Genomic DNA, 13,119 nt, shown 5'->3' with positions numbered 1-13,119 from the left:
TCACGTAGATCTACGCGATTGGCACGTGGCGGCTTTAAATAGGTTCACGTAGGTCTACGTGATTGGCAGTGAATCAGTTAAGGCACACAACATTAGCATATATTTGCTCTAAAGGGACTGGGTCCTTCTTATTAAGGATCAATGCTCTCAATAACATCAAGCCCAGCGACGGCTCATCAAATCACTGGACAGACAGAGGGAAGTTTATCTTCCATCTGTGGTAACTTTAATTTGAAATAAAGTCTGTAGCTCAACTAAACATGTACAGTGTAAAACACACGTACAGTATAATCATAAAATGCAAACAAACGGTATAATAAACTAAATATAAAACTGTCTGCAGAGTAGACCATATAGAATTGTTAAGTATGCGTATAAACACTTGGAAAGAAGCTATTCATCAAATGGCTCGTTGGACATTTCATGGCACGATTGTGTCCGCCTGATGGGAGCAAGGTTAAAGGTTCAAGGTTGTGCTTTTATTGTTGGAGCACGAATGGAATTTGACCTTCACATCACACCAACAAGCATCACCTAACAAGCGTCCATCTGTTTTTCCCCTCTCACGTCGAACCAGGCGAGAAGCTGCGCGTGCTTGGCTACAACCAGAATGGCGAGTGGAGCGAGGTGCGCTCTAAGAACGGTCAGGGCTGGGTGCCCTCCAACTACATCACGCCCGTTAACAGCCTGGAGAAGCACAGCTGGTACCACGGGCCTGTGTCGCGCAGCGCCGCCGAGTACCTGCTCTCGTCCCTCATCAACGGCAGCTTCCTGGTGCGGGAGAGTGAGAGCAGCCCGGGGCAACTGTCCATCTCGTTGCGCTACGAAGGCCGCGTGTACCACTACCGGATCAACACATCCTCCGATGGAAAGGTAGGCGCTGGGAGGAGCCGGTGTTTTTGTGCGCTGTCCTGGTTAGGGAGTTAGCCACTTTCAAAGTGGTGTCTCTATTTTGGGGCATTATAGGTGAAAATGTAGAAATAGCAGATCTACAAGCTCACTACATATTGCATCGTAATGCTATTTTTGCGCAACTCTGGTGTTTTTTAATATAAACTTATCTTCCTCTCCCTTTTTTAATTCTGCGCAGTGTGTGCCTTTACCATTGTACTTTACCTGTCCCACCATTGACAATTTTAAATTAAATTTAAAGACTCACCCTTTTTTTCTCTTGCTTTTAACACATTGGGTGCCAGCATTTTTTCATAACAACTTACGTTGGGTGCCAGCATTCTCCCCATTGACTGCGCTTTGCTGTTTAAAGCTCTAGACTCCACGAGGAGCAAATCCATGTAAAAAAAAACATCCATTCATGTTGCGCGATGACCCTGGCTACAGCCTGGAACGATAACATTTCACTCGCGAGTTACAATGGGGGGGGATCGCGCATCGCGCATGACCGGTTTTCCCCACCGGAAACAGATTCGGAGATATAGGTGTTTTAAAGAAGGAAATAGACAGGAAGTGGATGGCAGCCATGTTTTTGTTTTTCCGGTGATCTATCTGGCCTATCCTTCTCAAGATCACAATGGGTACTCCCAGAGCTGCTCTAGCCCCGCCCGTGTGGAGAAAAACGAAAAAAACAAAAAGACATATTTCACGGTCTGGACCGTGTTCGGCACCGGACCGCTACTCTGCGCAAACACGGTTCAGACCGTGTTTGGCACCCGATGTGTTAATTCAGTCTGAGGTTTTTGTTTGTCAAGTCCACTCAGTGGATTGAATTCAATTGAATTTATTTAGGTTTAGTCTTGCTTTTATGGATTAGGATTATGGTTATAATTAACTCATTCACTGCCAGGCTTATTTCAAGCTTGTTGATCCAGGTGCCACAGGCAGGAAAAATGGAAAAATGTGATTTTTTTACTCCGTTTACATTTTAACATTGAAGTGGATGGAGCATTAACTTTTTGAAAATCGTTTTCTCCTAGTTCCTTTGAGATAAAAAATATTTTGCAAAAAAAAATGTTTAGGTGACGTCAAAAGACGTCATTGGCACTAATGGCACACTGAAAACGGCCGTCAAACGACGTCATTGGCACTCAATGAGTTAACATGGCTCTACCCGATTTCATCCTTTCTTCTCCCCTGTCCCCCTTCCAGGTGTATGTGACGGCTGAGAGCCGGTTTGCCACCCTGGCCGAGCTGGTTCACCACCACTCGACCGTGGCCGACGGCCTGGTGACCACGCTGCACTACCCGGCGCCCAAGTGCAACAAGCCCACGGTCTACGGCGTGTCGCCCATCCATGACAAGTGGGAGATGGAGCGCACCGACATCACCATGAAGCACAAGCTGGGCGGGGGCCAGTATGGCGAGGTGTATGTGGGCGTGTGGAAAAAGTACAACCTCACCGTAGCTGTGAAAACACTCAAGGTTAGCAGGCGCCTCCCGTAGCTTGGATGTGGATTTTAAATGGCATTTGTCGCTTGAGAGAGAAATCGCACTTCTGTCCCATTTATTACCAATTGGAAGTGAGGTTTCTGCATGGTTGCAGCCTTTTCAGCTGTGACTGACTGGGGAAAGCTTCAATGTTGGTTACACATCACCACCTACTGGCTGAATTCTGCAACTGCATGTCTAGGTTAATCTAAATTCATATGAACTAATTATTGTATTTATTTTATTTTCCTATGACAGGAAGACACCATGGAGGTAGAAGAGTTCTTGAAGGAGGCAGCGGTTATGAAGGAGGTGAAACATCCAAACCTGGTTCAACTACTAGGTCAGTACTCGGAAGCAAACTCACTTGGGAGCCTAGGTTTTATTTTACCATTATAGTATGAGGCGTTATGCCACCCAAGGCTTCTTCCGCTTGTTTTAGGTACCTCGGCTTGTTCTAGAATCATTAGCATAGCCCTTTCATTCTAATCAGCAGTTGGCGGTTGTTTTCTGACTTCTGTTTAACCGCTTCCCCCTCCCCAGGTGTGTGTACCTTAGAGCCTCCTTTTTACATAGTGACAGAGTATATGCCCCACGGGAACCTGCTGGACTACTTAAGAGAGTGCAACAGGGAAGAAGTGAATGCTGTGGTGCTGCTCTACATGGCCACGCAGATCTCCTCCGCCATGGAGTACTTGGAGAAGAAGAACTTCATTCACAGGTATGGGCCAGCGCGTTCATTTGTTATTGTCCCCTGCTGGAGTTTGATTCCACTTCAGGCTGAGGAAGTAGGTAACTTAACTCTATGTGAACGAGTGCGTTTTGAAATCTCTGTTCCTCTCTCAGGGACCTGGCAGCGAGGAACTGTTTGGTTGGGGAGAACCACGTGGTGAAGGTAGCAGACTTTGGCCTGAGCAGGCTGATGACTGGAGACACCTACACGGCGCACGCCGGCGCCAAGTTCCCCATCAAATGGACCGCACCTGAGAGCCTGGCGTACAACACCTTCTCCATTAAGTCTGATGTCTGGGGTAAGAAACGAAACCCACATACACAACACACACACACACACACTACTCACTGATAATTGATGTTATCCTTAACTTTTTAATGTTCTTAACCCATTAAGGCTTGGGTTTCCGATTCTACAAATGTCTTCAAAATCCCAACAGTTTTCTGAAAAACGTATGTTTCTATATCAGTGGTGCTCAAATCTTTTCATGTCAAGCACCCCCAAAATGATATGTATTTGGCCGCGGACCCCCATCTCAAAATATGTTGTTCCAGGGACCCCCAGAAGCAACGATTTGAGATAAAAATGTTTGCTTTAAAAGAATAAATATGCAAAGATTTGCACACATTTTCACAATTTTAAAAAAATAGCAGATCTACAAGCTTGTAGCGCGGCACTCGGTGCCGCGCTATGAGCTTGTAGATCTGCTATTTTTGAATAGCCAAAGTGTAAAATAATGCTTTTTAGCTCAAATAAAAAAATGACACAGATGCTTCTTCAGGTCTTAATGTTCTTAATCCTCTTCCCTGCAGCGTTCGGGGTGCTTCTATGGGAGATTGCTACCTATGGGATGTCACCGTACCCGGGCATCGACCTGTCTCAAGTCTATGACCTGCTGGAGAAAGGCTACCGCATGGAGCAGCCCGAGGGATGTCCCCCTAAGGTCTACGAACTCATGAGAGCATGTAAGTAGTCGCCATACCTACCTGACCAAATGGTTGCAAAGGAATTACCATAGACTGAGTGCATTGATTTGAATCCTGTCCAAAGGCTTCTCTCATTACATGGGAAATTCATAAAATATTGGATGCTGCATCCCCTCCTTTTTTTGCAAAGGAAGAACAAGATTAGTGTTCCTACACTTCATCCTGTACACAAGATTTTAAGATAATTGAATAAAATGAACGTTTGCACCTATAATACTTGTATGTGAAGTCTTCAGTCTACAGTGACCCAGTGTGCTGTGTGTGTGAGTGACTGTAATTTCCTATACTGTATGTGTGTTCACCAGGCTGGCAGTGGAGCCCATTGGACCGGCCTTCATTTGCTGAGACCCACCAAGCCTTCGAGACCATGTTCCATGACTCCAGTATCTCTGAAGGTACGATAACGTGACACTCAGGAGCTCTGATGGTATACAATAAGGATTCAATATTTAGCTTTGATTAGTTTATTGGCAATTGATGATGAAACCTAAAAGGTAAAGTCATTACAATGTAAATAAAATTAACGTCCGTTGCTATCTATGTTATGTTAAGTAGTTAAGTTGGGTTGGGTTTTGAACTCTCCTCCCCTTCAACCATTGCAGAGGTAGCCGAGGAGCTGTGCAAGACTGCCTCTACAGGTCATGGGGGGCCATTGCACTCCTTCGGTCATGACACGCCCCTGCTGCCCTCTAAGTGCCGCACACTCCGCAAGCACACAGAAAACAAAGAGAACATCGAGGGTGGTCTGGAGGGACGGACGGATCACGGCACACACAGTCACTCAGGTACAGCCAGCAACGGTACAACCAGTCATCCTCCTGCAGGTACATCGGACCAGCCACTGCGGCGGCGCAAGGCTCACCGCCTCAAGAGAATGGCAGTCATCGACCTGGCAGACTGACCACCTGTCCCAGCTGCTCACTGGCATTGACTACTGTACATCTAGAATGAGCCAGTTCAGGCTGTCACTTCACTGACACAGCATTACCACCACAGTTATACCTGATTTACACATGGTCGCGCATCATGTTGCGACATTGGAAATAGCCGGTCTACAAGCTGGATCTACTGTACAAGCTTGTAGATCGGCTATTTCCGGCACGCATCTATGAATCAGGCCTTACAATGCATAACAGTAAATGCAAGTTGCTGTGTCCAACCATAGCTAAATACTACTAAAGCAGGGTCAGATTCCAGTGTGAAATTTCCCAATAAAACTGTGAAAACCATTCCAATTAAATGTGATTGTCTGTGATTTGAATAAAGGTGATGAATGAAGAGCTTTTTCATCTACAGTTTTAAAAATGTACCTACTGGTATGCTAATACTTTCTGTAGTTTGCTCTGTGGTTTAGTTATTATTATATGAATAAAGTTTGTTTTTTGTTTACATGATATGAAAAAGACGGAAAATTCAGTTTTTCGGCGTCTCCCCGTCTCTCCAGCTCTGAAAATAAATGTTCAGGTCGGGAAAACAATTTTATCCAATCAGGAGATAGAATTTATACAGGAAATAGGATAAGCAAGTGAAATTGTAAGTGAAAAACATTGGTTAGACAAAATTGGAACTGGAAAACTATGAAACTGAAGCTGATAAATGATCTTCGTGTCGTTTTCCCTCCTGATTGGATAAAATTGGTATTCCAGCCTGAAAGTTTACTTTCTGTTTGCATAAGAACTGGAAAGATGGGGAGACGCCTGTTACTGAATAAACACTCCATAGCAATATTTACTGTTGGAATATGGAGTTTTAACTTTTAAACTTAATTACTTTCTTTTCTTTTGAATTTTTAACTTTTTTCTTTTTACAAAAAACAGAACAAAAACATTTACACCCCCCCCCCCCTCCCACACACACACACACAATTTTTGGTTCATTGAGTCAACATACTGTAATACAGAAACTTTCCTAAAGTCCTAAGCGCCATTAAAGAGTCAGGAGCCAGTGCCATTCCCAAAACGGGCTCCTTATTCGTTTTCCATAGACACTGATGTAAATCAGAAAAGATTACGTTGGAAAAAATGAGGCAGGGAAATGTTAAAGCAGTGCCTGCATCATCTAAGTTTCTTTTATTGCCACCCAGTTCGGTTGGTGGAATTTGATTTGAGTTATCTAAAACAAAACCCAAAACATAAACGTTTTGCCTCCAATAAAAACCTGTCAGTGGAAATGATTAAATCCCACTATTCCTGAGCTTATCAATACTAGCTTAGCTTGGTAATAAAACTTTTAAAACTATTTTGTGCAATATCCCATGTTGTGAGAGAATGGATTATTTTTTGTTTGCCATGTTTACTCATCCTGGTAGTGGTATCTATCTATTACGAATCTGCTCCCTGGGGTGTATTTATCATCCCATCTTGCATGAGCTTAAGATGAAAGTCCATCATATTGGCTTCAGTTTGTTCATCTGGCACAGTCTCAAAAGATTTCCATATCGTCTCCTGAAATGTTTTTCCTCCTCTCCTCACAAGTCCCCTAGGAGGGAAGTAATGTCTTTTAGTGGGAGAATGGAAATATCTCTTTCTGTTTCCGTTACTTAGACTTTTGTCTGACAGGGTGAATGATGACAATGCATAATTTCATATATAAAACGAATGATTGAAAGCCTGAAAGATCCCAGGGGCATATACAGTAGCATGTGCAGCATATTTCTAGCTGGATATTAAGAAGGATAACGAGTGAAGATGGATATATTGCTATATTTAATCTATCTTGGTCTTGCCTTTCATTTGATTTGTCTACATAAATATTTGAGCAAAGTCGACTGCCCTTGTCACCCTTTGTGGAGAGAACTATCTGCTTCAGGCCAAAGGTTTACGCTACCTCTGTCTGAATCTAGCAGACTGAAATTTACTTTGATTACACAAAACATCTTACAGATGTGCCCCCCTTTTTCTGCACGTTAATGCAATGTATTGTCTTTTTTTATTGTTAGCATATACTGTGTATTTAATACCCTGTCGTAAACCACATTTCCCCATTTTGGAACAACGCAACCTTCAACCAACTCTTACCATCTTGTTCCAGGTCTGGCGTCTACTCTGCTGGGAGGAGACGGTCGAACGGGCAGCTCACCAGCCCTGCCGCGAAAACAGCAGCCGCGAGATAAATCTCCCAGCAATCTTCTGGAGGACGTGCAGGACACGGGCACGTTTACCCGGGACCGAAAAACAGGCTTCTTCAGCTCCTTCATGAAGAAGAAATCCTCCTCGTCCTCTTCTTCCTCCTCTTCTCCGTCTTCCCAGCTACAACAGAATCTCCCCACGCCCCCCAAGAGGAGCAGCTCCTTCCGGGAGATGGAGACCCAGCCTCATAAGAAATATGAGCCCACGGCTGCCTTTAGTGCTCCTCCCCTTTCTCCGACAGACACCCTCGGGGGCTTTTCCCCTTCTCCCTCCCACTCCCTTGGGGAGCCCGCCCAGGCCCAGTCTCGCTGCTGTGGGGCCACTTTCGGACAGAAGCCTGGTGGGGGCCCTGGTTCCCAGGTGGGAAGCAGCAGTAGTTGGGGTGGCCTGGCTGGCTTCTTCACCCCTAGACTCATCAAAAAGACCCTTGGACTACGGACGGGGAAGTCGACCTGTTCGGACGATGGCAGCGGTATGGTCGGAGGGCCCAAGCCTTTCCCCAGGTCTAATTCTACCTCCTCCATGTCAGCCGGGCTGCCTGACCTGGAGCGCATGGCTCTGACTTTACCCAGGAACCGCGGTACTACGAAGCCCCCTCTGGAGAGGACTGCCTCCACCACCTCCCAGCCGGAGAACGGCGCAGCACGGCCCTCTGAGGCCCTGCTCAGGAGGATGGACGAGGGGACGGCACAAATCAGGGAGAGGCCCAAAGCCAAGCTGCTACCCCGAGGCACGGCGGGTGGGGTTAGGGCGCCAGGGGTGGGAGGCGAGTCGGGGGAATCAGACGGCCTGTCTCGGGTCAGGGAGGGGCGAGAGGAGAGTGGGGCGGGGCAAGACAGGCATCAGGGGTGGTCCTCGCCCTCTAAAACGGGTTTGGGGGCGCCGGTTGCTGCGGGAGCCCCGCCGCACAATCACAAGGTCCCGGTGCTGATCTCACCGACACTGAAGCATAGCCCAGCCGACGTGCACCTGGTGGGGGTAGACTCTCAGGGCAACCGCTTCAAACTGCTCTCCGAGCACCAAGCGGACCGAGACCGGCCGCGATTGGTCAAACCTAAATGCGCTCCCCCTCCCCCTCCCACCCTGCGCAGCCTCCAGCACTCCTACAGTGGCGACGGGGAGGAGCAGTTAGGAGGAGTACCTGTGGAGGTAAACGGAGACACATTGAAGGGTCATAGGTCAGGGCGAACATCAGGAGGAGGGTCAGGTAGACCGTCCGTGCCACCACCGCAAGTGCCTCCCGCACCTTCGTCCTCTCCCACCACAAACAACAACACAACTCCTACCAAACTGGCTAATGGTGCGACCCCCAATGCCACAGCTTCACACCCGGCACCCTCCACTGGTTCCAAGGTGGCCCTGCGGCGGACCAGGCAGCAAGCGGAGAGGGTGCCCCCGGAGCGGGTGAGCCGCGAGGCCCTGCTGGAGTGCGCCGAGTGCCTGAGCAGCGCCCTCCATGCCAGCTCGGAATGCACCTCCAGCAGCCAGGTGCTGGATGCCGGTCACCAGCTGCTAGACTACTGCTCAGGCTATGTGGACTGCATCCCTCAGATGAGGAACAAGTTTGCCTTCCGGGAGGCTGTGGGGAAACTGGAGCTCAACCTGCAGGAACTGAGGGCCTCCTCGTCTGGAAGCGGGGGGTCGAGCAGTCTGGGGCCCAGCCCTGCTTTGGACAACCTGCACAGTTGTATCAAGGAGATTAGTGATGTGGTGCAGAGGTAGCCACTGAGACGAGACCAACTCTAATCCCCTCACACTACCTGACGGACCACTTCCCTTTTTTATGATCCTGGTTGGAAAGACAGCTTTTTGGGGGACAAAATGAGAGGAATCTCAAACCGTACCTCAGAGAAATCACTACAAATTGCTAAACGTTTTATTGTTTACAGAGGACTGTTTCATAATTATGCCAGTGTGGACGATACTGTTGCTCTGACCTGTACATATAAAGTGTTGTTTATACCAAACTAAATGTGGTTCAAATCATGCCATGAAATGTTCTGCCGCACACGCAATCTCACACATACATACACTACACACACACACACACACACACACACACACACACACACACACACACACACACAGTCTCCAACTGGTCTGCAATGAAAAGGCCGTTTTTGTTGCCTGAATGTGGAGTGCATCAGCTGTGTGTAGTCAGCCAGGAGAGTCGTTAAAGAATAAGCTCATACTGTTAGTGTCAGTCAGTCTGTCATACACTGAGCAAGATTAATGGTGGTTCTTTCCATCTTCATTGAACATTCTAGGTGCCAGTTTCCCTGACAGATAAATTGAAATGCTGCATGCAACTATGGGGATCATCCAGTGAAAGTATCTTGTTTTACACTACAGTATTTTGGTGAGTGTTTGGGGAACAAACTGACTGAATGCATATTTTTCAAAGCTAGTACAGGGGTGGGATTCAGCAGGTACAGGATTCAACAAATAATATTCTTGATGGCTGTTGATGTTGAAGTAACTCAATTTGATAGATTGCAATTGACATTTACCGCCATTGTTTCTGTAGGAAAAGAATGGTTAAATCTTAATCAAGGAGTTCCCAAAAACGGCCTATATTGGTACCCTTTGACCTAATGGTATCTGGTTAATACCTGGTTTAAAATCTTGGGCTCTGAGCTTCTCTGCTGAAATTATTTTTTCTGGCTGAAATTCCTACATGTCTACAGGATGAGAGACAATGGAAAATGTGGTAATTTGAAGAAATCCATTGAGCATTTTTCTTTTTATGTGTATAAGTAGGTTCAAATGAGAAAATGTTGCCTTTCAACAATACCAAATGCATGCTCATCAAATGTATTGCTTAAGTCAAATCACAATCAAAAATCCTTCCCACCCCTACTAGTTGAAGAGTGTGGTAAATAGTATAATATTCACAACATTTATCTTTGTTCTGGTTTGACTTGACTAACAGTTCTCACTGTAACAGTGCCACAATAATGGGGAAGAAATGGTTAATCCCCAAAGCATTTCAATATTTATGTCCTGGTTTCGTTGCACAATAGTTTCTATCTTGTTTATTGGAAAGTAGAAGAGAGTGAGGAGAGAGAGAGAGAGCACATGGTAGCGCATGAAGAGGTGAATTGGGACCGTATTTCTACAAGTGTCCTTCCAAGTATGGACATTGCTGGATTCCCTTGAGCCATGTCGTGGCCTTATGCTTAATTTATACTCCATCCTACGACGAAGTATAAATCAGGCTTAAGTGCCTCAGCTTATTCAATGCAGAAACGCTCTTGCAAAAACACATCAGCCTACGCATAGTACAATAACCAGTCTCTCAACAAAACTGCAGTATGTCTTCAGCACATGAGTGATTTGTACAATATTTGGTTAAAAGAAAAACAAATGCTTTTTAGAATGTCTTTATGTATGAACTTGAATTTTAAATTATTATTTTTTAATTAAAAGCACAGTCCTATTTTGGAGAGAAAAAAAGTTATGTAAATATTTGATTTATTTCATATCCAGGAAACAAGAGTTTTATGTGTGGTCACACATTTGTTCAGTGCAATGTTTTGACTGAAGAGATGTATTGCAAGGCTGAGGCCCATCCCAAACCCATCTGGTTATCTGCTTTATGAATGTATTATTCTGCTTTTAAGTTTTGAACCAGCGAGAATGTTCTTCTTCTGCAAGAGTCTGGAATTCTCCTCACATAAGAAAGAAGGTGCCATTTTGTCCTGTTGCATTTATTTGCCCATGGTTAATATTTTGGTCGCATTGCTATTAATCTGTACATGGAGTACTGAAGCATCTGCTGTTTTCTGATTATCTTGGGTCATGTGAAAATGATACGATTTTACCAACATAATGTTGCACCGTGCCTACACATACAGTGAAAAGCTTCCATGTCAATAGGTCCACAATAAGGTTTGCGTTTTTGTTGTGTTCTTTCCTGGCTCAAATTTAAATGTACACTGAGAATAAAACAAAAGATGTCGGACACAATTGTCCATTAACACATTGCATCCCAATATTACTACTATATTGGCCATAAGATTCACTTCATTCAGCATGTGTGCCTCTGGTCAGTGAAATGTCCTACTTCTGCCAAACAGGATGTTATGAAACAAACTGGCATTCCTTTTCACTGTGAGGTTCAAATAACAAAATATGCCATTATCTTTTCTTTCTTTTTTTCCCCCCCTTCCTCTACTAGATACATAGTGACGATTCATGGTGCCTTTTTGTGAAAAAATCATTTATGTACAGTGCACTATTACGACAATAATTTATGGAGTTATGGCAATGGAATATTACAGCATTACCTTATGTGTTGGAATCTTTCAGATGACTAATGCTTGCCATGAGATTGATAATGTGATAACTTTATTTGGTCTCAAACTTGAAAAAAGTGCAATTTGTCTCCTTTTTATTTGATAATTTATTTGTGGCCGTAAGATTCTGTTTGTACAGTGGCAACATTTAGTGTTGCCTCTCCAAAAAATGACACAAATATGAGTCTCTGGTGCACTAACCCCAAGCTGCTCTGTAGTCACATAATCTGATCAATTAAAAAGATCTGCAACTAACGTTTGTTGTCTGTCATATGCTTCATGATTTCTTAGTACTAATTTGGCCTCTTTGCCTGCATAATAACTTTTGGTTCTTTAAGTGCATCATTTGAAACAGGTTTCCCCAAAATCAACTCCATCTCCATCATAAAATGTGCATCTGCTTAGTAAACTGGTCAGTTGGTGAAGGTATATGTTGAATTCCAGCACTATACTTGTTTACAATTTGGACTTATTGGATAGATAGATGTGCTTGGTTTAAGAAGTGGTACATAAATGCTGCAGACATTCAATCAAGTCATATGTTGTCAGGTAATCGATTTGGTGCCAATGTTTTGTTTTCAACTTAGATTTGTTTTCTGAAGCCAAACCATGGTCTTCTAATATTTGAGCGAGCTCACCACAAACTTAATCAGTTTCTGTCCATTTTCTGCTCATTCTTATGGTCAGTCTTGGGTGTTCCCTTTATTTATGCTGCCTGTATTTAAAATATGTTTATTTTTTTCTTTCTCTTTGATTCAGAGTCTCTCTGAGTCTGTCTCTCCTATTTAGTCAGAACAGTGCTGGAGAACATATTTGTACACATTATACCAAAGGCCACTTCTTCATTTGTACAAGTGCAATGAGAGAGCGCGCGTGCGCACACACACACACACACACACACACACAAACACACACACACACACACACACACCCCACAAAATATGTGAATCTAAACAGGGATGAAAATGGCAGAGATGTTAACATATTAACTTTTTTATTGTAAAAATATCTATTTTGTGTGTTTTTTTATTTAAAGCTCACATATGATATATTACTGTGAAGTTCTCCCTATCAGTGTTAAACTTAATGTAAATAATAAAGATGTTAACAAATAAAGTTGTTAAAAAAATATTCATTCTTTGCCCGCTTGCCAACAGTTTTGTTAGATTGTATGAGGGACTGACTTTAAACACATATTCATTGAACTGTACTACAGTGTAAATAATTAGGTTAATAGTTTATTTTGTATAGTTTTACACATGTGAGGGCTCATTTATCTGATGTCTGATGACAACAAATGAGTTTTAGAGATCAGACATCAGAGATCTCCATATATGGGCATAAAAGTGACATGGACTGACAGATACAGAGATCTCCATATATGGTCATTAAAGGGATGAGATCTCCATAATATATAGACATATCAGTCGGACCTAGGTGTGAGCCGAACGGTATGGACTATCAAACTTCTGTGTGATGTGTTTTTATCACATGGGTCCAGAGATCATGTGTGCCATTTTTGGATGGAGATTTGGACAAAATCTGTAGGAGGAGCAAAAAGTGTGTTTTGAAGAAAATTCTAAATGGTGGAA

General features: G+C 44.1%; 1 protein-coding gene across 4 annotated transcripts in view; it reads left to right on the top strand.

Moving 5' to 3' along the window:
* abl2 (c-abl oncogene 2, non-receptor tyrosine kinase) overlaps positions 1–12,492 on the top strand; it is a 37,654-nt gene extending 25,162 nt beyond the window's left edge. For 2 of the 4 annotated variants that reach the window (XM_080431879.1, XM_080431878.1), the window contains exons 3-11: positions 578–873; positions 2,104–2,376; positions 2,641–2,725; positions 2,926–3,103; positions 3,229–3,413; positions 3,928–4,080; positions 4,407–4,496; positions 4,704–4,886; positions 7,132–12,492. In XM_080431879.1, coding sequence (XP_080288005.1) covers positions 578–873; positions 2,104–2,376; positions 2,641–2,725; positions 2,926–3,103; positions 3,229–3,413; positions 3,928–4,080; positions 4,407–4,496; positions 4,704–4,886; positions 7,132–8,951 — 3,263 coding nt within the window. In that variant the 3' untranslated portion in view covers positions 8,952–12,492. The remainder of the gene's footprint in view (positions 1–577; positions 874–2,103; positions 2,377–2,640; positions 2,726–2,925; positions 3,104–3,228; positions 3,414–3,927; positions 4,081–4,406; positions 4,497–4,703; positions 4,887–7,131) is intronic. The other 2 variants (XM_080431881.1, XM_080431880.1) reach the window with 2 other exon arrangements.
* The last annotated feature ends 627 nt before the right edge of the window (positions 12,493–13,119 follow it).

The sequence above is a fragment of the Gymnoscopelus braueri genome, assembly GCF_963280865.1.
Source record: "Gymnoscopelus braueri genome assembly, chromosome: 6".
NCBI lineage: Eukaryota > Metazoa > Chordata > Actinopteri > Myctophiformes > Myctophidae > Gymnoscopelus > Gymnoscopelus braueri.
The sequence above is the reverse complement of the archived record's forward strand: the minus strand, read 5'-3'. Positions and strand labels throughout refer to the sequence as shown.